The 23,771-nt window shown below is 41.1% G+C and overlaps 2 protein-coding genes across 5 annotated transcripts; both read right to left on the minus strand.

The window, feature by feature from the left end:
* Positions 1-1,003: 1,003 nt before the first annotated feature.
* On the minus strand, positions 1,004-9,649 carry LOC132114058 (zinc finger protein 711-like). 3 transcript variants are annotated; one of them, XM_059522191.1, is made up of 9 exons: positions 9,493-9,649; positions 8,258-8,343; positions 7,947-8,044; positions 4,502-4,867; positions 4,276-4,434; positions 3,980-4,117; positions 3,747-3,884; positions 3,055-3,186; positions 1,004-2,474 (listed from the first exon to the last, which is right to left on the minus strand). In XM_059522191.1, exons 3-9 carry the CDS (start codon positions 8,020-8,022, stop codon positions 1,297-1,299), a joined length of 2,187 nt encoding a protein of 728 aa, XP_059378174.1. In that variant the 5' UTR covers positions 8,023-8,044; positions 8,258-8,343; positions 9,493-9,649; the 3' UTR covers positions 1,004-1,296. The 3 variants fall into 3 exon arrangements, with proteins under 3 accessions (XP_059378174.1, XP_059378171.1, XP_059378172.1); XM_059522188.1 differs by having other exon boundaries at positions 4,502-4,873; XM_059522189.1 differs by having other exon boundaries at positions 4,502-4,873; positions 9,497-9,647.
* A 1,007-nt stretch (positions 9,650-10,656) lies between these two features.
* Positions 10,657-21,995, minus strand: LOC132114059 (SLAIN motif-containing protein-like). 2 transcript variants are annotated; one of them, XM_059522192.1, is made up of 9 exons: positions 21,835-21,994; positions 20,481-21,065; positions 18,195-18,334; positions 16,705-16,827; positions 16,139-16,279; positions 15,431-15,658; positions 14,100-14,240; positions 10,827-11,097; positions 10,657-10,745 (listed from the first exon to the last, which is right to left on the minus strand). In XM_059522192.1, the coding sequence occupies exons 2-9, from the start codon at positions 21,059-21,061 to the stop codon at positions 10,676-10,678; spliced, it is 1,695 nt and encodes a 564-aa protein (XP_059378175.1). In that variant the 5' UTR covers positions 21,062-21,065; positions 21,835-21,994; the 3' UTR covers positions 10,657-10,675. The 2 variants fall into 2 exon arrangements, with proteins under 2 accessions (XP_059378175.1, XP_059378176.1); XM_059522193.1 differs by having other exon boundaries at positions 10,676-10,742; positions 21,835-21,995.
* Positions 21,996-23,771: the final 1,776 nt, after the last annotated feature.

The raw sequence follows: 23,771 nt of genomic DNA on the forward strand, positions 1-23,771 counted from the left end.
CGCCTGATGGATTTAGAGAGACTGAATTATTGTGAACAAAACCGTTTAAAGCAGCTGCAAGTCAGTCACTCTTTCTGTTTCATTGCGATGTCTTAAAACAGGTTTTCTTCTGAGTGGGAGCTTATGACGAAGGTTTTTACACATGATGACGTTACAGTGAGCATTACAGAAGGATGTCTGACAAAAACATGATTGACAGGAAGTAGCGCCCCTCCAAACTCACATCAGAAGTCAATAGAGACAGATATCAAGGCAATGGGACGAAGCATGGCTTCTGCTTTAGGATGAAATAAATAACTCTAAAGTGACATTATAAAAGCAAAAGGTGCTCTAAACGTGATTTGCATTTGTTAATGTATACATCTATCATAGAATAACTGAGACTTGTTAAAAATATTCACAATTGATTCATACTTACTGAATTCAGTGCAAAAACAATAGACGTAAGGCATGAGTCGAGAAATAATTGGCAGTATGTGCACGTTTCGCCGCGTTGTTAACGTTTCATTTTACACAAACATTTAATTTTGGAGTGGTATTCACAAAGCTAAGGAAGGCTGAAGAGTGCGGAAATGCTGGAAAAACACACAGTTTCAGATCTGATCATGATGGGTACAAAACAGTAAAAGGTAGAGTAAAACCTGGACATACTAGCTGGTAAAATACATCTATGATTTAATGACTGATAGATTTTAGTCAGCTAATGCTGATGAGTAGAGCAACAACATCACGGAGCAGTTTAGAAATGACATGCGAGTTAGATTTACACAGCACATGCCATTATAAAGACTCTACGCTTAACCTTGTTTTGTGAAATTCAGTATGGCGTCTATCCTGATGTACTGATGCTCTGACCCATAAAATAAAACTCATTGTTTACTCATTTTGGGGCTTTTTCCATGCAAGCACTCTCCGTATGAACCACTCTCCGTTCTGTCACCTTTCATCCTTTTTGAAGCCTGACAGCCACTGGTCACTCAGCAGATGCTCTCGGATAACATCCTGCGAAACTTCTGCTATCATATCTCTAGAGAAGATGTTTGGAAAGCAAATAATGACAATGTGAATTTTTGGGTGAACTACTCCTTTGAGCATTTCAGTAAAGTGGGTATAAAAATAAAGGCATCTGAGACCCTAAGTGAATGTTTTCTTCGGAGAGGTGTGACCGAGACCGTACTGTTAGCCGCTTCTACCCACCTCAGCTGGGATTGATGTTTCGTTACGCTTAAGCAGAACATTAAATAAGAGGGCTTTGAATGACACGATGAGCTTGTTTTGGGGATGAAAGAAAGAGCGTTATAGCAGGGTTTCTTTGTGATGCCGCATTATGTGTTGGTTCTTTTCCGACGGCCGTCTGAAACCCTTCTTGCAATAGTCACACCTGTGCGGATAGTCTTTAGTGTGGATGGATATGACGTGCCGTTTGAATCCCGAAGCGTCTGTAGTGTTGTACTCGCAGTATTGGCACTGATAGACCTTGCGACCGCTGTGCGTCTTCATGTGCTTCTTCAGTTCGTTCTGATGCCTGAATCCACGCTTGCACCGCTTGCACTTAAACGGCAAGTCCTTGGTGTGAACAGACAGAATGTGTCGGCTGAGCGCGAAGGGGTCCGACGTCTTAAACTCGCAGTGCCTGCACTGGTGCACTTTATTCCCCTTGTGCGTTTCTGCGTGCTTCTTCAGTTCGGAGGGTCTGTGGAAGCCCTTCTCGCAGACGTCGCACTTGTGCGGGAAGTCTTTGGTGTGCACCGAGATGACGTGCCGCTTCAGGTCGCTGGAGTTGGTGCTCTTGTGTTCGCAGTGTGGACACTGGTGAGTCTTATGGCCCTGGAAGATCTCCGTGTGCCTCTGGAGCTCCTTGTCGTCGGCGAAGGCCTGCGGGCAGTGGCCGCACTTGAAGGGCAGGTCAGTGCCGTGTTTGCTCTTTATGTGAGTCTTTAGATTGGACTGGTCAGCACAGTGGAAGTCGCAGTGCTCGCAATGGTAGGGCTTCTCGCCCGTGTGCGTCCGCATGTGCTTCTTGAGCTCCGATGGGTGCCGGAAGCCCTTGGCGCACTCGACGCAGACGTGAGCGAAGTTTTTGCTGTGCACAGCCAGCAGGTGGCGGTTGAGGAGGCCCTGCTCGGCCGTCTCGTACTCGCAGTACTTGCACTTGTGCAGCTTGGGCTCCTTGTCTCGCAGGATGAGCTTGTTGGAGCTGAGCGGGCTGGCCTCGTGATAGTGCCGCGTGTACTCGGTGTACTCCGGGATCTTCTCGCTCTTGATGATCAGCTTGTGGCTCTCCAGGTGGTTGTGGAAACTCACCTTCTTGTTGGTGGTGAAGTCGCAGTCGGTGCACTGGTACTTCTTCTTGAACATGTGGTCTGGGTGATTCTTCATGTGGCGCTTCAGGAAACCGCGTGATTTGAACTTCTTGCCGCAGATGTGGCAGGGGTAGACGGTCAGGGGCTGGCCGTCTGGACCGATGATCACAGCTGAGACAAAGAAAGAGAACATGCAGAAAATAGACACCAGTTTGCTCCTGTAGCGTATTTTCAGAGTGAAACCCTCATTATCATTTGCTATTATTGCTCTATTACAAGCATTTTTTTTTTATTTAGGAATTTTATTTAACAGAACCTAAAATTCTGAAATGTATCATAAGACCAAGTTTGAAAGTGCAATTTCTCACAGCATGAAAACAAAGTTACAGTCTTCCAGCTGATAACGATGCGAAAGCAAGGTTGTTATGACTATGGTGATGCATCTTATTGTGATTGAACAGTTTAAGATCTGAGCTAAAGAACTGTGCTAAAGACGATTAACAGCAATGCACAGCATAACTTGGGTCGCTTTACCTTCTGTCAACTTTTTATAAAGGTTGCATGACTTGCAATGCTAAAAAAGTGATTTTGTTAGGTGAAAAAAAAATATATAGTGCAGCTGACACTGTAAAGGATGAAATATTAGGAAGACAAAATATTGTTCTCTTTTTTGAAATCGCAGGAAAATATGGGCTGAGGTTAAGTTCCTGTGAACATGTAAACTGCTTCTAGCACCAGCAGCGGATCATACCTGTCTGAGACTGGCGCGTCTCCCCTCTCCTCTTCTTCTTGATCTTTTGTTTAAGTGCTCTGCTTGTGCTGATGCTGTCGGTGATTTGTAGGTACGGAGTGGCCGCACTGTTCTTACTCTCTAGACTGCTTCCTGTGGGGAAGCCATGACAGGTAAAGGTGTTTGGACTGGACATGTGCACGCTATAAATGCACTAAAATGACAAAAGTCTGTCATCAATTATCACAGGGTTTCCCAGTTGAGGGTCTGCAAACCAAATAATTCAGTGGTAAAAATGTAAAATTTAAATAAATACACAATACTGCAATAAACACATACAACTGCAAAAGGCTGATTCAGTGTGATGTGCTGCGTTTGTGGTAAAGCTACAAAGACAATTCAAGAACTATTTCTATTTGTTTGTTTCATCTAAGAGGCCATAGCTGGTTTTCAGAAAGACTGAACGTCTTTTAAAATAAAAACAATCCAATTAAGACACTTACTAACAATATGACTAAATGCTAAATTTGATCTTAAACTTAAATATTTTCTTGAAATTCACCCTGAATTTTGCCTTCAGAGCTATCATATGGCTTGAACATAGTCATGCTTACAGACACACACTACAGTATGATGCTAGTATGCTAGACTGTTTCGATTCTGGATGAAGTATTCATATAAAGCTATTTCGATCTGTAAATAAAGTGAAAGACCATAAGCAGTGGCCCAGGTGGCGGGAACAAAGGTCTTGTTGACCGGTGCGTCCTCCAGCTGTGCTTCAGTGATAACAGGAGCTTCTTCCTCCCCAACGATGACCTCCATATACACCTGGTCAGTCATCTCTGAGCAGTCTACATTCAGGACAGAGAACAGCATGAACATTACACACACCTCTGACTTGCTGCAAACACATCTAACTCTTCTTAAAGAGAGATGGAGAACTCACTGATGTCCTCGTGTCCTTGGCTGGTGTCCTTTACAGCCATGTAGACCATCTTCTCTCTGGTCAGTCTTCCTGAAGTGGCCGGCTCCAGCGCTGCGTGTCCGTTGGGGAAATCACTCTCCTCCACCACCTCTGTGCTGCCTACAACACAGACACACTTTATCGTGTCAAAACGTAATGACTGAAGCATCTAAATACTTCTTGTTGTCGCCCTCGTGGTATTCATTTCTCGACCTTACGAGCATCAGTAACAGTAGCAGTATGCAGCTTAAGGCAAAGATATGAAACGTGTTTCTTACCTATTTCCACATCTTCATCTCCATCTGCCTTAAAGATGTAAACTTTAATGACCTCGGAGCTGAACTCGTCCTCTTTGGAGCCGTCGTCGTCCTGGACCACGTCTGCACTGATCTTTAAAGGCGCGTCTCCGATGTCCAGCTTTTCCCCGACCTCATCCACTGCAAAGAAGCCACACATTAAACTGCTGTGGATCCGATCAATCCATCCATCAAACTGCAAACTCACGGGAGATCATGAGGTAGTCCTCCGAAGTGCTCTTCGCATCCTCCTCTTCATCCACTGCTTTAATGACCTCTGCGGTCACCAGCTCGTGGTCCAGCGGGCTCTGATCGTGAGGAGACATGAGCTCAGCCACAAACACCTGATCGGGCACCGTCTCCTCCATCAGGTCAGCCTCTTGGATGGCCACCTCGGCCCCCAGGATGGACTCGGCCATGATCACGGCCTCGGTGGTGATGACGTCCTCGTGACAGATGTCCGGTCCCTCCACCACCTCAGTCTCCAGCATGATGCCCTCGTCTGTCACCATCACGGCCTCCGGCACAGACACCACGATGTGCTCGCCGTCGATGTGAGCCATGCCTCCCATCCCTGCAACTACACAAAGGGCTGCATCAAAATAAACATGTCTGCACGTACATCAGACTTGCAGAGTTTTTATTGGGGTATTCCATCAACTCTTGATAAGCCAATGAATGGCTGACCTTAAGCACATGTGTGGTTTTGTTTAGTTCAGGTTCACTTGCAAAAAGGGCAGTGTGAAAGTGAATCGCACCAAACAAAAAAAATTCAAAATCAACATTGTATTTGTTCCGAACCAAAGTAAGTGAACCAGCGGACTCACCTGGTGTGAATACACCCTGACAGTAAAGGTACCCAAAACTTTAAAGGTGCAGTACGTAATATTGATAGCTAGTGGTTGAAATGGGTACTGCAGTCCAATTTCTGAATATTGGAGAGTTGGCGGTTCTAACCCTGAGTCTGCCACTTCTAAATAAAATAATTTTTTTTCATAAATGTAGCTATTTTATATAAATGTATATATTTAGATTATTACAATTTCAGGCTAATAAATAAAAACATACAACAAATCCCTCCAAAACGGCACAAATGTAAAGTAAAATAAATAAATAGTGATATTGTAACATCATGTTTTTTTTTTTTAAGAAATGTAACATCACTCACTCTATCACAATATGTCTGATTCTATAAGTATTGTTGAGTGCCGAGCAGTTATTGACACACATGGTGACATGATATTGATGTGCCATGCAAATGAGCGGTTAAAATCTGATCCAACATTCAGTTTATTTATTTATTTATTTATTTATTTTTCTGGTGCAGGTGCCCATGAGCTCCCACCTATCCTCCTCAGACTCGACTCTTCCTCGGGTTGCCAGATTGAAGATATGCAACATGAATGAGATTTACTTTGGAAGTTTATGAGTTGATTTATTCACATTTTAATATGCCTTTGATCATAGTGATTTTTAGATGGACAGAGAGGCTTTTTTTCTGCGATCTGTAAACCAGTCCGTTTGCTGACTTCCATGCTGCAGTACACTGTGTTTTACACTGGCTACCCAGTGCACTGACTCACTGTGGGGTGAACTGGCAGTGGGCGGAGTCACACAGAACAAAACAAAAACAGACATTCCGAAATAGAACACAGATTTCAGAGCAGAATAACTGACTGTAGAAGTGTGTTTTAGAAAAACAAATATGTGCATTGTGCTGGTTACTGCTTTCTATTTGAATATATGGTCAAATGTAATTTAGTCCAGTGATAAAAGCTGTATTTTTAGCATCATTACTGAAATGATCCTCAGAAATCAGTCTAATATGCAGATTTGCTGATTATTAATATTTAAAAGAGTGAAGTATTTTATTTTATTTTTCAGGATTCTTTGATGAGTAGAAAGATCTAAAGATTAGCATTTATCTAAAATAAAAAGCTTTTCTGACATTATGCAACGACTTTTCCATTCAAAAGCTTGGAGTCAGTATTTCTTCTTTTTTTTGGAAATAATTATAGAAATTAAATTAAATAATAGACATTATTTAGCAAGGGTGCTTTAAATTGATCGAAAGTGATGATAACGACATTTTTTTATGTTACAAAAGATTTATATTTCAGATAATTGCTGTTCTTCTGCACTTTCTATTCATCAAAGAATCCTGAAAAATTCTACTTCAACATAATTATAAATGTTTCTTGAGCAGCAAATCAGAGTATTAGAATGATTTCTGAAGGATCGTGTGACTGGAGTGATGATGCTAAAAATATAGCCTTGAAATCACAGGAATAAATTGCATTTTATAATATTTTCAAATAGAAAGCAGTTATTTTAAATAGTACAAATATTTCAGAATGTCACTGTTTTTGTTGTACTTTGGATCAAATAAATGCAGGCTTGGTGAACAGAGGATACTTCTTTAAAAAAAAAACATTACAAATCTTACTGTTCAAAAACTCTGGACTGGTAGTGTATATTAGCCTATAGTTTGAAGTTAAAGATATTAATGTTAATCAGGAGAGTCTGAGACGATTATTTAACAGTGATTTTACATTTCTTGTTTTTCTAAAATATTTTTTGGTTTTATAGGAGTTTCCACATGAGTTTTTCATAAGTTTGTATGCACAGACATCTGCTTTAGGCATTTTGCTTTTGACCATTTCTTTTATTTGAGCGCTTTCATTCTTCAGAGTAAATGCACTTATATTCCTCATATTCTTCAAATCTCTTAACCTTCAGCAAATAGTTCTGAATCTCACTTTGTCTCTTGTTAGAGGTGAATCTCACTGGCTCTGTTATGAGGCCTGTGATTGGCTGTTCGCCGATGATGTCACACATTAATGAGCACGTGCTCAGACTCAGGATCAAACAGAGAGAGCTGATGATCAGCATCATGGAACCAACAGAGCTGGATCTGAGTGGTTTTATCAACTCTAAACTAGTCCTGCAACTCTGAATGTGTTCAACTATCATCAACTCGTCAGAGATGAAAAAACACTTTATTATTATAACTCTACATTAAAATCACTTTAATGAAGATCATTTCTCATTTGCAAAACGTGCCACGCTTAAGTGGAAGATTTCTGTCACCTGCTGGAAAACAAACACTTTGACCTGACATTACCACGATGACCAGTAGATGGCAGCAGAGGATCCCTCATCTCATCTGACATTACCAGATTCACTCTTGATATATGTGTTTGTTATTAAGATCATTGTCAACCAAAAAAAACACACACACACACAGAGCTGAGTTGGCACTACAGGTACCCCCCCCCCCCTTTTTTCAAACTCATCGGATATAAAAAAAACACATAAATAAAGGATTCAAAACATTGAATTCAGCCGAAAGGTGACAAGTTTGCATCCCTGTCAGGTTTCATTAGAAGTTCTGAGTTTGGAAAGACATTTTTGTCTGAGCTAATCCTTAAAGTGTGCCTGCGTCGACACAATGAAAGCAACATGAGATGTACATAAAATCGCTGAAATCAAATGAACTATTTATTCACATACATCAAAATACAAACTGTGCATTGTCCATTGGCAGCCATTTGAAGATGAAAAACTTTCATTGTATTAATAAATAAAAACTCATATTTAATGTGATAACCGAAAACTGACCAAATATCGACTATTTTAGTGGCATTCCTTACCAAAATCTGGCATTATCATTGTATGGGGCATTGTTAAATCGTTGTGAAGCTCCAGGATCCCTCCACCTTGATCCATTATCTGTGAGCGGTCCACAACACTGCACAAGAGAATTAACACAGATCAAGCATTGCGGTGGGAAACTATCTGACGTAGATATAAAACACATGATATGGAAAACGAATCCATCAGACTGAATCAATAGGAACACTTATTAAACAATCTGTTAATAATCCATCATATTTATTTCTCTTCTATTCATGTTACAGTAATGTGGCTACAGAGCAAACGCTTGTATTGTTATTTAACAAACCTTCACATCTGACAGTAGATCCCTTCATGTAGAAGCGTCGCAGACATTTAGCTAATCTGTGGATCTGGCATCTGGGAGGAAAGTGTCTGAGAGAAACAGAGATATTGTGTTTATAATATTTTAATGTAGAGACTACCTTAGTGAGATTTTAACTACAAATGTGTTCACAAGTATAAAAAGGGGAGAAAAATTAAATCCTAAAACACAGATCAATGCATACAAGCAAGCTGCAAAAGTGAACTCTGTAGTTTATAAATGCATGCATAAAAGTGAGGCAGATTGTCATTTAGAAAGTTTGTCAAAATGAAATCTTACCATTACAATAATACACTTTTAATAAACGTTATGTATAAATGCAGTAAAATAACAACTACGTTAATAAGAGTAAGGTGGTTGGTCATAATTATATACGGTTATAATAACACAATACTATGAGAGGGTTTCCAACGTGACGTCATATACCTCTATTTGAAAATAAGTTTATAGTCCCCGAAAAGGCGAACTGTGATGTAGTATTTTTTTTAATGGTTGCAGTGTATGAGAAACCGATGTCAGGGTTCGATTTATGAGTTATGACTGATGATGTAAACTAGTCGAAGGACGCACTTACGAATCCTACTACGACAAAAGGTTCTACTCATGAATATTAATTAAGTTACGTGCCCTAACAACCCACGCAACGATAGCACGACCTTATTCCTATTCATGACGCCAGCCTTCACCATAGTAGGCTTCGTAACTGAGCATTTAACTGGTCTGTGCGTAAGAGTTTCTAAAAACAAAGTTACTATCGTTGCATCGATTCAATACACTTTCAAAACATATACAAAATACAATATTACGTTGTAAACTCCACTTAAATATAGCCGAAGAAATCAGTTCACACGCAGTTAAAGGCTTGCGCGTTGCTGCACCATCGTATCCTCCGCCATTACACTACATGCTAAACGGCTAATAGCATTAGCTAGCGAATGTGTCAGCATAAAAAATGAATACAACACACCCCGGGATACAACAAAAGCGCAAAGCCCAGACGCATGCTCTGCATTTACTTCGGACATGACTGGTTTGAGCGCCAAAAGCGCCTAACGAATGCTGTATGGACTCGTTTTACGCATGATCCCGCTAGCAGGAGCGCGCACTGGGCGCTTCCTCGCGCTTGAGCGCAACACAAGGCCGACTGGGCCGACGGCGAGCATTTTACAGTCACGCCGCACAAAACCAAAACGCTTTACCTACTCCGCGACTGCCTTCGGAGCGTTGAAGAGTTTCGGATCCCCTCGAATCTGTCGTAATTTATTATTGTTAATTTTCCAACGGTAGCGCTACTGCGGCCTGTACATTGAGGATCCCAAACGTACTTTTCCAGGCCTGAGCCAATCACGCTGCTCGATTCGCTGCCTCAGCCAATCAGACTACTCGTTCCTAAGCCTTATCCAATCAGAATGTTCGTTGACAACAGCGGAGGGAGGGGCAGAGTGAACGTGCGGCACGCTTTACGTCACCTCATACGATAACATTGCGCTCTGTATGAAAGTTGCACGTTCAAACAAAACTGAACAAAACACATGTACTGCAAATGTATTTCGGGTAGTTTTCTAATGTGTTACTGTAACTCGCCAAGCAAAGAAGGCACCCTGCAATGAATAAAACGCCTGGTTTATTGCTGAAATTGATTTATTGATTTTCTGAGGCACCCCATTGTCATTGCATACTCAGATATTTCAAATTTCACTGGCTTAGTGAATATTTACATCTAGACTACACAGGCATCAAAATGCATATTCAAACTTCCTGAAAGTGAAGTAACACTGAATTAAGGAGGAACAGTGTTGCAGTAGTAATGCACCTTGGCACAATGATGTGATCTCAGTTAAAAATAATAATAATGATAATAATAATAATGACAAGTGTTTTCTTCTCCTATGAGGTCAAATTTTGTGAAAACGATCTTTTTCAATATTGCTGTGTTTTCTCTTGACCATACAAAACGGACAAACGTCTTGTTTTACAGAATTCGATTCCTTCATCAAATTAAAAATTCTCAATTTTTTCCACAAATAAAAATCATATATATCCTTCATTTCTAAAATAGATGAACATGCAAAACCAACAGCAGGTTACACCACAGTATTTAGGAATTAAATTCCACACATTGTTTCACAAAAACTACATGTACTACGAGACATCAAACCTTTTTCACTATTCAAGTTCTCGTACTTTTTTCATACATCCCCATTCTCAAGAAAATAAAAGTATATTGATATTTGAAAATCGATTTGCTGTAGTCTTTGAATGCGAACTGTGTCTGATCCATCATTCCTCTCAGCATGGATTCCCGTTTTAGTATTTTTCTCTGCCATGTCTTTATCAGCACTAGATTTCACCACGAGGGAAACCGCTGCAGCTCCTAGGGCTTCAGTAACATCCATCTTTCCAGGATTCATCGGTGATGGGAGCACACGGTTTGGTCATTCCCAGAGATCTGCTGTGGACAAACGGTAACCTCAATTCCAAAGAGCTTGCACGGTGGCTACGACAGCGGTGTATTTGGCTGATTTTGACTTACCTCCTGGGCGTCTGTGGAAGTCTGCCTCTGGAGGAAGGTGAAGCGGGTGTCAGGCCTCTTCCTGAAGTCTGACGGGCGACAGCAGCAGAGTTGGACGCCCCATTGGTGGGACCTGGCGACTGCACCCTCCTCATGCCTCGCTGGACACTCGCTGGCCCTTTGGCCTGCTGTCGCACCGCAGACATAGAGCTCACGGGACTCAGCGCTTTCATAGGAGCCCGCAGATAGAGAGGGGACTGGCCCTCAGCCCTCATCCTCGCAGATGATACACCTACACAAGCAACAAACACCCATCAATGCTGAAAATACACAGGAGGAGGCATTTTACCCCACAGTCTAGATTTTACACATTTTTCACACAGAAAAAAAATCATAGAAGCTTTCAGGAAACCCCAAGTAGCGGGAGTTTAGCTCCATAACTGTAAGTGACGGAGAACCAGAAGCCATTATTCTGCCCAGATGAGCAGAAACCTAGGGCCTCGTTTATGAAGAGAACGACGACGGTTTCCAAAATGTTCCTACAAATGATTTATAAAATGTACTTATGCATAAAAAAATATTCCTAAATGCATCCATTTGCAGTTGATCTGAAATCCAAGCGCATCCATCTACAGAACGCCCACAAAATCAGTTCAGAAGAACATGTGTGAGAGATATCCCAGGAATCCATCAATATAATGACCTAATTCAGTGGCGTAATCATGACAAAGCAGTTCATATGATGCTCATTTGTGCCCTTAATAAATGCATACTGATCATAATTCTCTATATTTCAATAATATTGCATTATTTAAATTTACTGGTATGAGTGCAGAAAGTTTGCCGTTTTCTGGCATTCACATAAAAACATTTTTCACATCAATTTTTCCCTTGATAAATCCTGATTTGTTCCTGGGATGGAATTTAGGATTAAATCCGATCGCATATGTGTTTTATAAATGAGGCCTCTGGATCTCAGAGAAACACAGAGCTGGAGAAATGCTCAAGAAAAGCAGGATGCCATCTGATGAACAAGCTCCTGTCAAAGGAAACTGAAGAACACATTCCCTCAGAAAAACCTTGGGAGACCTCCAGGAAAGATCTTATTCAGCGCACTCACAACAGGGCACTCAATAGCCTCTTTTCCACTGTCAGGCCAGAACGAGCCAGTGCTTTAAACTTTTGTTGTTCACAGAGCTTATTTTCTGCAATAATCCTGAGTTTTGTTTTTTTTTTAGTCGAGGGAACCAGGATGATGCAAGTCTAATGCCCCACACACACCATAATTATAAAGATAACAATCTTTATATTTACATCACAGCCACGGATGCCTTGCTGAATGACTGATGCATAAGGAACGCAAAAAAGGAAACACTTTCTTTAACAGACTGACTTGAAACAAAGCCAAACCACCTGACAGAAGAAGAAAGCCGTTATGTTTACAACTCTGGAAAACGCGGGGTTTTCAGAAGTATGTCAAGTCACTTGACGACTGAAGACGATGTCCTTGAAGGACACTGACATTACATCCTCCTGCCTCTATTAGTGTTGTCACGGTACCAAAATTTCAGTATTCGGTACCGATACCAGTGAAAATCCACGGTTGTCGGTACCAATTTCGGTACCAAAGCAAAACACAAAAATATGCTAATTAAAAAATAAAAAAAACTTTTTATCACTAAAAATAAATCCAATGCCATTCTTTATACTTATTTACAATTGTGTTTAAAAGTTCTTCTACAAGTAATATAATTATGAAAAACAGTAAACAAGTTTACCCAAATTTAATTTGTCTTTTAATTTATGAAAATTAAACATTTTATTTTTGGTAAATAAAGGGGATTTGCTATTCAAATTAAAACATGGAAGAAATATTGTGATTTATTTCTTTAAAAAATAAAGTTTTATAAATTTTTTCAACAGTAGTAGCAGTATCACATACATTTTACTAAATAATAGTAATATTTCTAGCACAATGCCTTTATGTAAAAATTAACTCTTAGGCCTAATGAATGCATATTTGTCATTTTAACTGAACTTAAGACTGGTGGTGATGCTTAAGAGGGTTTCTGTAAAAAAAAAAAATAGTAATAGATCATATTAATTATTATTAAAAGATAATACTACTACTAATTCTACTATCATACCAATGTATATACAATGCACTATGAATTGATGAGCTGCTGGGTTCATGAATATTAATCACGTTGTCTGCGTTCGGTCAAACTGATTTGCTGAAATCAAAACAGGGACGGTACTATTCAGCGCCAGCCAATGAAATTGCCATTTGCGCATTAGCTCCGCCCACTACCGGAGAAACCGATATGTCTTCTGCTTGTTTGAAAATGAATATGAATAATTCTAAATGAACTCCGTTATTTTGACAGGAGAAGACAACAAAGAATAGTTTACATATAGCGTGTCGATTCAGCGTGGTAAGACTCTCGCTCTCTCTCTCTCTCTGCATGTGTGAGAAACAGCGCTATCAGTAAAGCGACGGTGAGTCGTGCGCCTTCACAAAGAGTTTACAGAGCATCAAATACAGGTGCGCTGTGAGTCCATTGAGATGAACTGAACAGTTCAGATCGCTTGATGGAGAGAGAACTCTGAAGCTCAGATGATGAAATTAATGCAAGCGTCATGCGCTTCAGTCTATGTAGTAAACAAACCCGCACGTCTCTGTCATTAATTAATTCACACAGAGACGCGCAGAACACGCATTCATATTTCAAACAACTTTTGCGGCTTAACATTTACAGATACTGGTCCATATGGAGATTTGATTTGATTAATTTATGCTAACTTTGACAAATTCCATGACTGTCCATATTAAAATGTAAGTTTCATTTTCATGACTGGATTTTGAGATTCCGTCCTCGTTTTCTGCTTCACGGAAATCATAGCGCTGAACCGGGTTTGAACGGGACCTCGGTACTACCGGTACTTAAAGAAACATGGTACAGTCACATTAAATTTTTTAGTACCGACTTGGTACCGAAGTACTGGGTCTTTTGACAACACTAGCCTCTATGATATCCATGATGTGTGTGAGCCTACAAAAACACATCTTCACCTAAGGGCTCTACAAAAGAGATGCAAGAGTGGCTCAAGCTCCCACTACAGGTAGGACAGGTTTAAAGAAGAGACTAACGCTGTGAGAGACAATGGATGGGACGGGAGGAGAAACTGACCCAGCAGCATATTGTCAGTTCAACAATGGTGTAGACTGAGGGAGTGATCACACACACACACACACACACACACACACTGAGGGTGGAGGAGCAGGGTACCAACCTGTGGGGGTCTGGGGCAGACGGGACGTGCGTTGGCCTGAGCTCTGTAAGTTAGCCTCCATGCTACGGCTGTTTCTGACTGCCTCCAGAGACCGCAGGCTGCTGCGCGGGGTCAGGTTAGGCATGCTGTGCCTGAGCTCCTCTGAAACCACACACACACGGCCTGCTTAACACACGCACAACAACACAGAAGGATTGCATGCAGAGTCGTATCATGCAGGGATTTCCCTGAGGTGCACTTCATCCTGACTCTTTATGACGTCTGAACATCTTTTCATGTGTGACATTAGTAACAGTGCTCTGCTGTCAGATCCAACACAGTCCATTACAGCATCTTGGCAAAGCTGCACTTTTGTGCTGAAATGTGCCGCTTGAGGATTCGAGATCCCACGGAAATGATCAGAGACTTTCAGCTGTATTTTATCATAACTTCTTCTAGTAGTAAAGGTTTATCATCTATGTAGCTCCCACCTTACCTCGCCACAAAGTTTCTGAGCACCCAATAGACAAGACTGCGGTGGCAATACAGACAGTATTGACATGGCACATTTGTAAATATCGACTTTTCCACAAGTCATTATGATTCTTTAGGGTCTTAGAAAAGCCTGTAACATAGTTTGGGTAAATTTCTCAATGGCAGTGTAAAAAACACATTTTTACCCTGTCAAAAACAGCTCTTTTCAGAGCAAGCAGTTTTGTAGCATGCTCCTTTAAATGTTAATGAGCTCTGCTGACTCCGCCCCCCTCTCTTCAAAGCCGCTCTCTGAAGGACTGCTTACTTTAGACGCATGTGGTAAATTACCTGGACTTCCAATGGAGGGACAGAAATCTCTTGTGTTGTGTTTTAACACTTCAAACCTTTATGTAAAATGCATTATAAAGTTATACATGGATAACTCATAAATAACTGTAACCAAAGTTAAAATGCGTTATAATCTTTTGAAGGTTTGTTTGTCGTGTGTTTTAATGCACTGAATTTTCTAAATGTGTAACAATGAATAGATTAGTATTAGAATTAATTATAACTGTGGCTACAATTATTCATGAGCTGCAATAATAAATGCTATTATGCAATGCATTATAGGGTGAATTACGAGCTATAATTCATGCAATGCTATTGTTTACTAATAATGGAATGTCTTGGAGCCAAAATGTGATTAGCTAACTTCCAGAAACATAATGCAAAGATCTGAAAATGCATTTCGTGACCCCTTTATTCATGTATTTAGTTCATCAATCAGCATCGCAATCAGTTCCCCCCAGATCACGTCTAGCACAAATCCCTGGTTTCATGTCTGATGGACACTAAAGGAGTGAGGCAGCGAGTCCTACCCTCGCTCTTGGGCCCCGGGCCCTGCAGGGAGCGGCGGGACACACGTGTGCGTGGAGAGGCCAGGCGGCTGGACGAGCTGTGCGTCAGAGAGCAGCACTCGTCCTCCTCGTCCTCCAGACTGTAGGAGTCCAGCTCCTGATCGCTGTAGGTGCCTCGACGCAGAGACTGCAGGGAGGCCGAGGAGCTGCGGCGCGAGGCCGAGGTCGAGGCGTAGTCCTGACGGAGACCTGAACAACACCGAGTCAGAGAGACATCAGTAGCAATGTCACACGTCAAGTCAAAACAGCTGGCATGATAGTGATTTTGAAGTGTAGTTGACCTTTCAGGTGTAGTTTAGCACAAGTTCTCTTCACAGAACAGCAGCACACACAGAAAGCTTCTGTCAAACTGAGCACTAATGTCTTCCATACCAAAAACTAAACTAAGCTGAGGAACAGGTATTTAGAAAGTAAAGAGGGTCAAACCACATAAGCCTTTCAAATTCCTATGGTTTGTCGAATAATAAAACCTTTGTGCTTTCACTCTCAGCTGCTGTGTAATAGTTACACAACAGACTCGAGTTAATCTCCAAAAGTGCACAGTTTGTCCGAACCTTTGTCTGAGCTCGCCGTTGAAGCGGAGTTCGAAACGAACAAAGGAGATTCAACAACAGAAAGCATTTCCATATCCCACGTCTATTTGCATTTCACATGCTGAAGGATACTCACTCTCCTCCTGCAGACGAGCCATTATCTGAACATCCGTCAGGTCCTGGAGCTTGTAGCCCATAGAGATGGAGTCATCCGAGGTGCTTAACTCACTGTCCACAGACGACTGAGAGCTGAGCGCAGGGGGGGCACCCGTGAGACCTGGGAACCACCCAAAACACACTCACTAAACCAGAGGATAGCACACAGGATCTTCAGCAAATCTGATCACCAATTAGTTGCAGAAACATTCACCAGTCACTTCACTCTCAAACTGTGAACACCACATTCCTACAGACAAAATACATCTATAGAAATATATGGCTTTGTAAAACTACTATCGAGGTTCGTTACACAGCAGAAACTCATGCAGAGGTGGTTACTCATGACTTCAGACCAAACAGGTTTTAAACACACAACAACACACAGATGAAGAGTGTGCCAGCCAGAGATGTTTGCTAGACACCTCATGCATGAAATCTGATCCTGTCACCTTCTTTATGTGTACTGTACACACCAGCTCCGTCCACAGCAGTGTGTGTGTGTGTGTGTGTGTGAGAAGCGCAGTGGATGGGGTTATGCCATACCTGAGCTGCCAGAGGTTAGTAGTGTTGTGTTAGTTGATTTGAGGTACCCAGCAGACGAGGACGTGGAGACGCCAGCCTCACTGGACTGAGATGGGCTGCTGTACACGTTCTTCCATCTAGACGCTACAAAACACAAGAATCAAATACAGCATTAGCGCAACTCAACCAACCGAGGTTTGTTTGAAACCTCAAAACAAGATCCTTTGGAAAATGTCTCAGTATTCGGTTTTGTTTTTCACCCACACAATGAGTCAGTTGCTTCCAGCGTTGTTTCGGACTCCACCGACTTTCATTATGTGGGCAAAAACATTTCTTCAAAATATCTTCTTACATGTCCCACAGAACAAAGAATGTGTGAGAGGCGTTTTAGCAACATGAGAGTGAGTAAATGATGAGTGAATTGTTATTTTTGGGTGGCTACAGTGGCATGTGAAAGTTTGGGAACCCCTTGCTGAATGTGTGAAAATGTAAGTAATTTTAACAAAATGAGAGATCATACTAAATGTTTGTTATTTTTTTTATTTAGTACTGTCCTGAAATTTAGTCCACGAGAAAAAAAAATGCTTAATTATTCAAATAACCCCATTTAAAAGTTTGTGAACCAGCTGTGTTGTTCTTAATACTGTGTGTGGTTACCCCTGATGATCCACGACTGTCTCTCCCTTGTTTGTTCTGAACAGTTAAACTGAGCTCTGTTCTTCAGAAAAACCCTCCAGCTCCTGCAGATTCTTCAGGTTTACAGCATCTTTTGTATATTTGAACCCTTTCCAGTCGTGACTGTATGATTTTGAGATTCATCTTTTCACACTGAGGATAATTGAGGCACTCAAAAGTGGCACTGTGGGAAGTCGTGGCCTAATGGTTAGAGAGTCAAGACTCCCAATCGAAAGGTTGTGAGTTCGAGTCCCGGGCCGGCAGGAATTGTGGGTGGGGGGAGTGCATGTACAGTTCTCTCTCCACCTTCAATACCACGACTTAGGTGCCCTTGAGCAAGGCATCGAACCCCCAACTGCTCCCCGGGCGCCGCAGCATAAATGGCTGCCCACTGCTCCGGGTGTGTGCTCACAGTGTGTGTGTGTGTGTGTTCACTGCTCTGTGTGTGTGCACTTCGGATGGGTTAAATGCAGAGCACAAATTCTGAGTATGGGTCACCATACTTGGCTGAATGTCACGTCACTGTCATTTTCAAACACAACTATTAAAAAAGGTTCAAATGTTCACTGATGTTCCAGAAGGTCGAAGGCCTAATAACATCTTGCAAAGGGATCTACCAATGCAAACTAGCCTTAGGGCTAATTTGGGTATATTTACATTCACGAATGTTGATTAACATACACTGTCCCTTTTTTGTGAAATTAATTAAAGCTCATGTTCATCTCTCTCCAGAGCCCACATCTCATAATATGGTCATTCTGTATTCAAGTGTATACAATGAACATCACCATAAAATACTGTTGCTATTACACATGAATGTGTTCATGTTTCCGTACTTTGGTCTAGCCGGTGGATGAGCGTCCGACAGGCGACTTCGGTCTCTGGACTGGGATGATCGAGGAACTTCCGACACCATTTCAGAGGAGATTCAGGCCCCAGTTCAGCCACAACCTGCTTCTTCGGTGAAACGTACAACCTAAAGAGAGAAAACCAGGACACATTCACAGAACGACAGACACAGCACCAGGAATTGAAATCAATCAGATAAACAGCCACATTAGTTCTGGAGGAGAAATGGGACTACATCAATATAAGATCACTTTTACACAAATACAGACACCTGAAGAAACTTCCTGTTCCTCTACATGATTGCTGCTCAAATGTAAATCGAAGTTAAATCAAAGGGTCTTTTATGTGGAGCAGACAGTGTCGACTGGAACAGATGCTTGATGTTTATTTGTGAAGCATCCATGCATCATGAGCAGCTGTGTCAATAAATGCCATTCTCTCCGAGACAGACACAACAAGCATTCAGTTCCTTTAGCCGCTCGCACATCTCTTTTACTGTTATGAAGTCAGAAAGCTTGAGAACACAAGACGGTAGCTACTTCTGCCTATTTAAAGCTGCGATGTGTCACTTCTGGACCACTAGAAAACCCGAATGGAAGTACAGAAATAATGACTGTGTTTCAACAGGTTTCCCAAGCACAGAGTAATACTAATAACAGCACTACAGGGTTTATGCCGCCTTAACAGAAGGTGAGAGACTGACGAGGCCCAAACCCTAAACCTACAGATGGGCATCTTAAAAGCCTTAATTTACCTGAGAAATGAGAGACAATGTACAAATATCCCAAACAAAACAAAACACTGAGGCTTTCTATAACAGATCCTATTAAAAAACTGCTCTGCTCACCATCCGGTTCATAACGATCATCTGTTTTCAGCATGGATCACACGAAGCATAAAGCTGCTACCACCTCGCCAAACATACGTCCCCAGCACTGCTAGCAAACATAGCTCTATAAGCTCACGCTACAGATATGGACACACAGAGCGGCTAATTGCTAGCTGACGCCAAACCGCTGTCGGATTATTCTACTGGAAATTAAAGCTGCATTACCAGCCGTTTCCTATTATTGATTGCTTTTGGGAATGTTTTATTAATTAAATTAACGCAGAATGGACTAAAAATAACAGCGTGTAGCCAAATAATTACATTTATTAGAGTTTATTAATATTAAGATCCCCCTGAAGTGCTGATTTTCTCATTATCTCATAACATTACAGCAGATGTACTAGGAGTTCATAAAATATATGAGTGAACTGAACAAATCATGCAAATCAGCTGAGGTTTTCCTGAGATCTGATTTGCAATGGGTAAATGATGAAATAGGCATCTAATACAACCTAGAGGCCAGAATATCCTAGAGAAGGGGCTCTTTTGATTTGGGCCAATAGTAAGGGACGTTGTGTTTTTATTAACCTTGATTTCTCACAAATTGGTGTGTTTTTCCTGGGCGATCCGGCGTGAACTGCTGCGCTAACAGATCCTGATGAATGTGCTGTCAGGATGTGTGTTAAATAAGCTTAATTTCAGTTAGTCTTTTAGCGACCAGATCACTTGGAATATATGGGACGGCTGCATTGATAGATACTTCTGCATCTTCTTCAAAAGCTGGATGCTGCTTGGCTTTTATTGCTATTCTGGATGAATGTAGCACATTTGTAAAAAAAAATTAATTCTCCCAAAAAAAAAAAAAGAGGAGTGTACAGCGGCACCAGAGTGAGTAAATGACTAAAGTTTTATTTTTGGGTGAACTAACCGTTTAGGTTGGAATACATTACAGGTATTTGTCCTGATTAGCCGTCCAGATGTGTTGAGGCTGAAAGTCAGAGCCAATCTGCAGATTTGAGATGACAGATTTCACAGTGTATTAACTGACTCTTCTCAGCAACATACTTTGGGCCGATTTTAAAACATCATTTTTATCTATCATATATCTCCTCGCTATGAAGCACATATTTCTTTGTTGTGCTTGAAACACCCTGAAACTCTGGTAGTGTGTGATTCATTTAGTACATGACGCCCAGTGTAAAACACATGACTCCTAGTGATTTTAATTCATTCCTATTTTAAAAGTCATGTAGTGTATTCCAGCCTTAAGTATAAGAGCACAATCCCATAACGACACCTAGCCACCGACTCACAACATGCACAAAACCCACTGTGCTGTTTTGTTTTTTTTAAGAATGAGTTCAAATGTAATGGATTCTGTAAATATGTTTGTTCTACTTTTTAGTGCAATGTGAGATTATAATAAAAGGATGAATAAACCCACCAGCGGTCTTCGTCCTCGGCCTGAGCACACGTCTCTAAATCAAGTTCATCCACCTGGTCCAGGGCGGACTGGTCCATACCCGCATCACTCGCTCCCAGCGTCTCAGAATCACACATCTCAGGAGACAGACTGGGCTCGAAGCGGCCCAGCGTGTGTTCGGAGGCTGAAGCACCCGGCGAGCTCAGGAATCTGGTCCTCTCCTCCTCATCCTCCAGCCTGGAGGTCTCAGGCACTGAAGACATGTCCTCAATGCTACTGCAGCCCGCTGGAGGTGACAGCGCCCGCTTCCCAGCATCCTCTGCTCCGGGAGAAGTGTCCATGCCATCGAGCAGGTTACTGATGTTGGCTCCGGTGGAGAGGTTGCTGTTGCTGGCGGCCCCCAGCACGAGTCTGCTGCCCCTGGAGCGCAGGGCTTGATTCTGGACCTCCAGACGGCGCACCAGCTCTTGAAGCTTACGCACCTCCTCCAGCTCCACCGCGGTCAGATGGGGACCGAACTCTGGCTCTGAGCTGGACATCACCGCGTCTGCATCACCTCTGTCCGCTGGCTGAAGGGCACTCACTCCATCAGGGACCACCATTCTCCTACAATAACCATGTGTGAGTGTCAGGAATCAAACTACAACAAACTGAAGAAACAACAACATTCATCAACATATCTATGGGCATTTCTCAAAGCACCTGATTTCCTTTTTATAGTTCATTTTATTTATAGGCCTCCAGTTAATGGATTTGAACTCATGAGTAATCTCCAACAGAAATGTAATCTGGTTAATAAATTACAAATAATTATTAAATTTAAAAAAAAAAGATAAACGCTGAAAGGTTTTGCTCTAGTTTAAACATTATTATTTATAATCATTATTTGTAATCGTTACTGCGGAATGGAATAACATAGAACTATTTAACAGCAAATATTACTATTGTTTTATTAACTCAAGTTACTGTAGAGATGCTCAATAAAGGTTAAAAGTAGCTCCGTGAACGTTACACAGACTGCAAAATCTGATATACTAGTTTATATTAGGTTAATGTTATCTGCTAGCAAAATGTTCATAACAGCAATGGCACACAAGTTAGCCGAACAAATAAAGCAGCAAACAAACGAGGACTGATTAAACTAGCAAGGACCTCCTTATAGTAAAAAAAAGAAAAAAAACTTTTCATCAAGTTAATTACACTGTAAACCTTAAACAATCCTAAAATTGTAATCCAATTCGTGTTAAATAACATAGAAGGGCTGCTGTATATATTTGCATCTACATTAAGCTAATGTTTCTATCTCTCCGGTAGCGTGCAACGTTAAACTGAACTGTTTCCAATTAACTTAGTACTCACACAATAACCAACATACCTTCTCTTTCGTCACAGTCTCTGCAAACAACCGATTTAATGATTTAATATTTAAAAATAATAAAATAAATAAAAACATATATTAAAATAAATAAACCGCGGGTCTGCCGCCGCACTGTGTTTTGGCTGTGTGGAGCTAGTTAGCTCGTTTGCTATCGACCCGAGGTGATGGACACCAGTTGAGCCAATCGAAAGTGAGGCCCCGCCCTCTGCAGTGACGCCAAGGACCATATATAGAAATGTAGCTCCGCCTGCTGGACTCGCATGACTGCAGTAACGCGCTCTGTCCAGTAGACGGAGGCAGGACACAAACTGTGTTGTGTTCAGTTGATGTACTGTAGACCGAAATAAATGTTTTTGTTCACAATAAAATCCTAGTGTACTCAGTACTGCATAGAGTACAATGCATTCTAATGCTTGCTTCTTTAATAGAATGTGAAACAGGCAGTACTGTTACGCAACAATAAACTAAGCAGTTTTCTCACGTGACCTTACTCGGTTGTCTTGCAATCTTAGACAAATAAATAAATAAATAAGCAATTTGAAAATAGAGGGCACTTCGGACATCTTTGTATTCTATGCATGCAGAATATTTGCATACACAGGTCAAACATAAATGTGAGTTTGTGAACTGTATCAAATGTATTGCCACGGGTAGTGGAATGGCTAATGCAGGCATTGATTCTCACTGAGTAAAACACTGGTTTTCGTTTAAAGGACATGAAACCTAAATTACAATGAATCCTTGTCATATTCATGTTATTATCAGTCTTACTGGAGACTTTTATTTATTAAAACTGTGAAGCCTGACATATGAAACAATAGATACAACAGGCTTTAATTTTGCATAAAGTAGGATAATATGGAGCTCAAACTCAACACAAGTTTTGAGAATGAGCAAAATATGCAGATGCTGATATTTATATGGTCAAAAATTGAGATGAAATTCTGCAGCTTGTGATGTAAATCAGTGAGATGTTTATGCTTGTTTGCTCTATGTCTGCAGTAATGTGTGTCAGTGAGATTAGATGTAAATGATCCGCACATATAACACAGTGATTGAGAGCTGAAGAAATCAAGGCTCCTCAGAAGATGTGAGATGTTCTGGAGGCTTGTGAAGATCATTCCTCCGCTGAGGAACAGTGAAAGTAAAGCTTCTGGAAACAAACGCTCCTCAAAAGATCCTGAGGATCAGATTTGAGACTCTAAAACATGATTGATGGAGAATCAAGTAAAGCTGCGCTGCTTCAGTCCAGGAAGAGTTCATCTGGAGATATTACTGACCTTATTCTGACCTTTACTTGATCACAATCAGGAAAGATCTGACACCAGAAGCAGCAGCTGAAATTGGACGCTTGGACAATTACACTGAAAGGCCTCTTACTTGATAAAAATGTACAAACTAACAGATGGCAGAAGGCATGCAGTAGATTGTGAACAACAGGATTTTTAGCAAAGGTATTGAATGTATCGATTATTAAGAGACCTTTGAAATTTGTGAAATATGATACAGCAGGTTTTATAGGGTAAAACACCATCATAAATCTATAACAGGTCAGGACATCCAGCAAAAAAAAAAGAAAAAAAAATTGAATGAACTTCCTTGCTGCACCCTGCAGCTTCCTAATTACTTCTGGCTATTCATCACACACACACACACACACACACACACACACACACACACACACACACACACACACACACACACACACACACACACACACACACACACAGGGAAAACATGGGCTTGTCTGAGTCTTCAAGTGTGTATTGTTAGTTGAATGCATATGCTCATATGAAACCAAAAACATTTCCACTAAACATTACATAATCACCCCTCATATTTTGTGCATAACAAGAACTTGCATTAAGAACAACACCAACATTTTTAATGTCTCATCTTTATTTATATTTATACAACAGTTCTTTCTGAGTGTG

This window comes from Carassius carassius, chromosome 33 (assembly GCF_963082965.1).
Source record: "Carassius carassius chromosome 33, fCarCar2.1, whole genome shotgun sequence".
Lineage (NCBI taxonomy): Eukaryota > Metazoa > Chordata > Actinopteri > Cypriniformes > Cyprinidae > Carassius > Carassius carassius.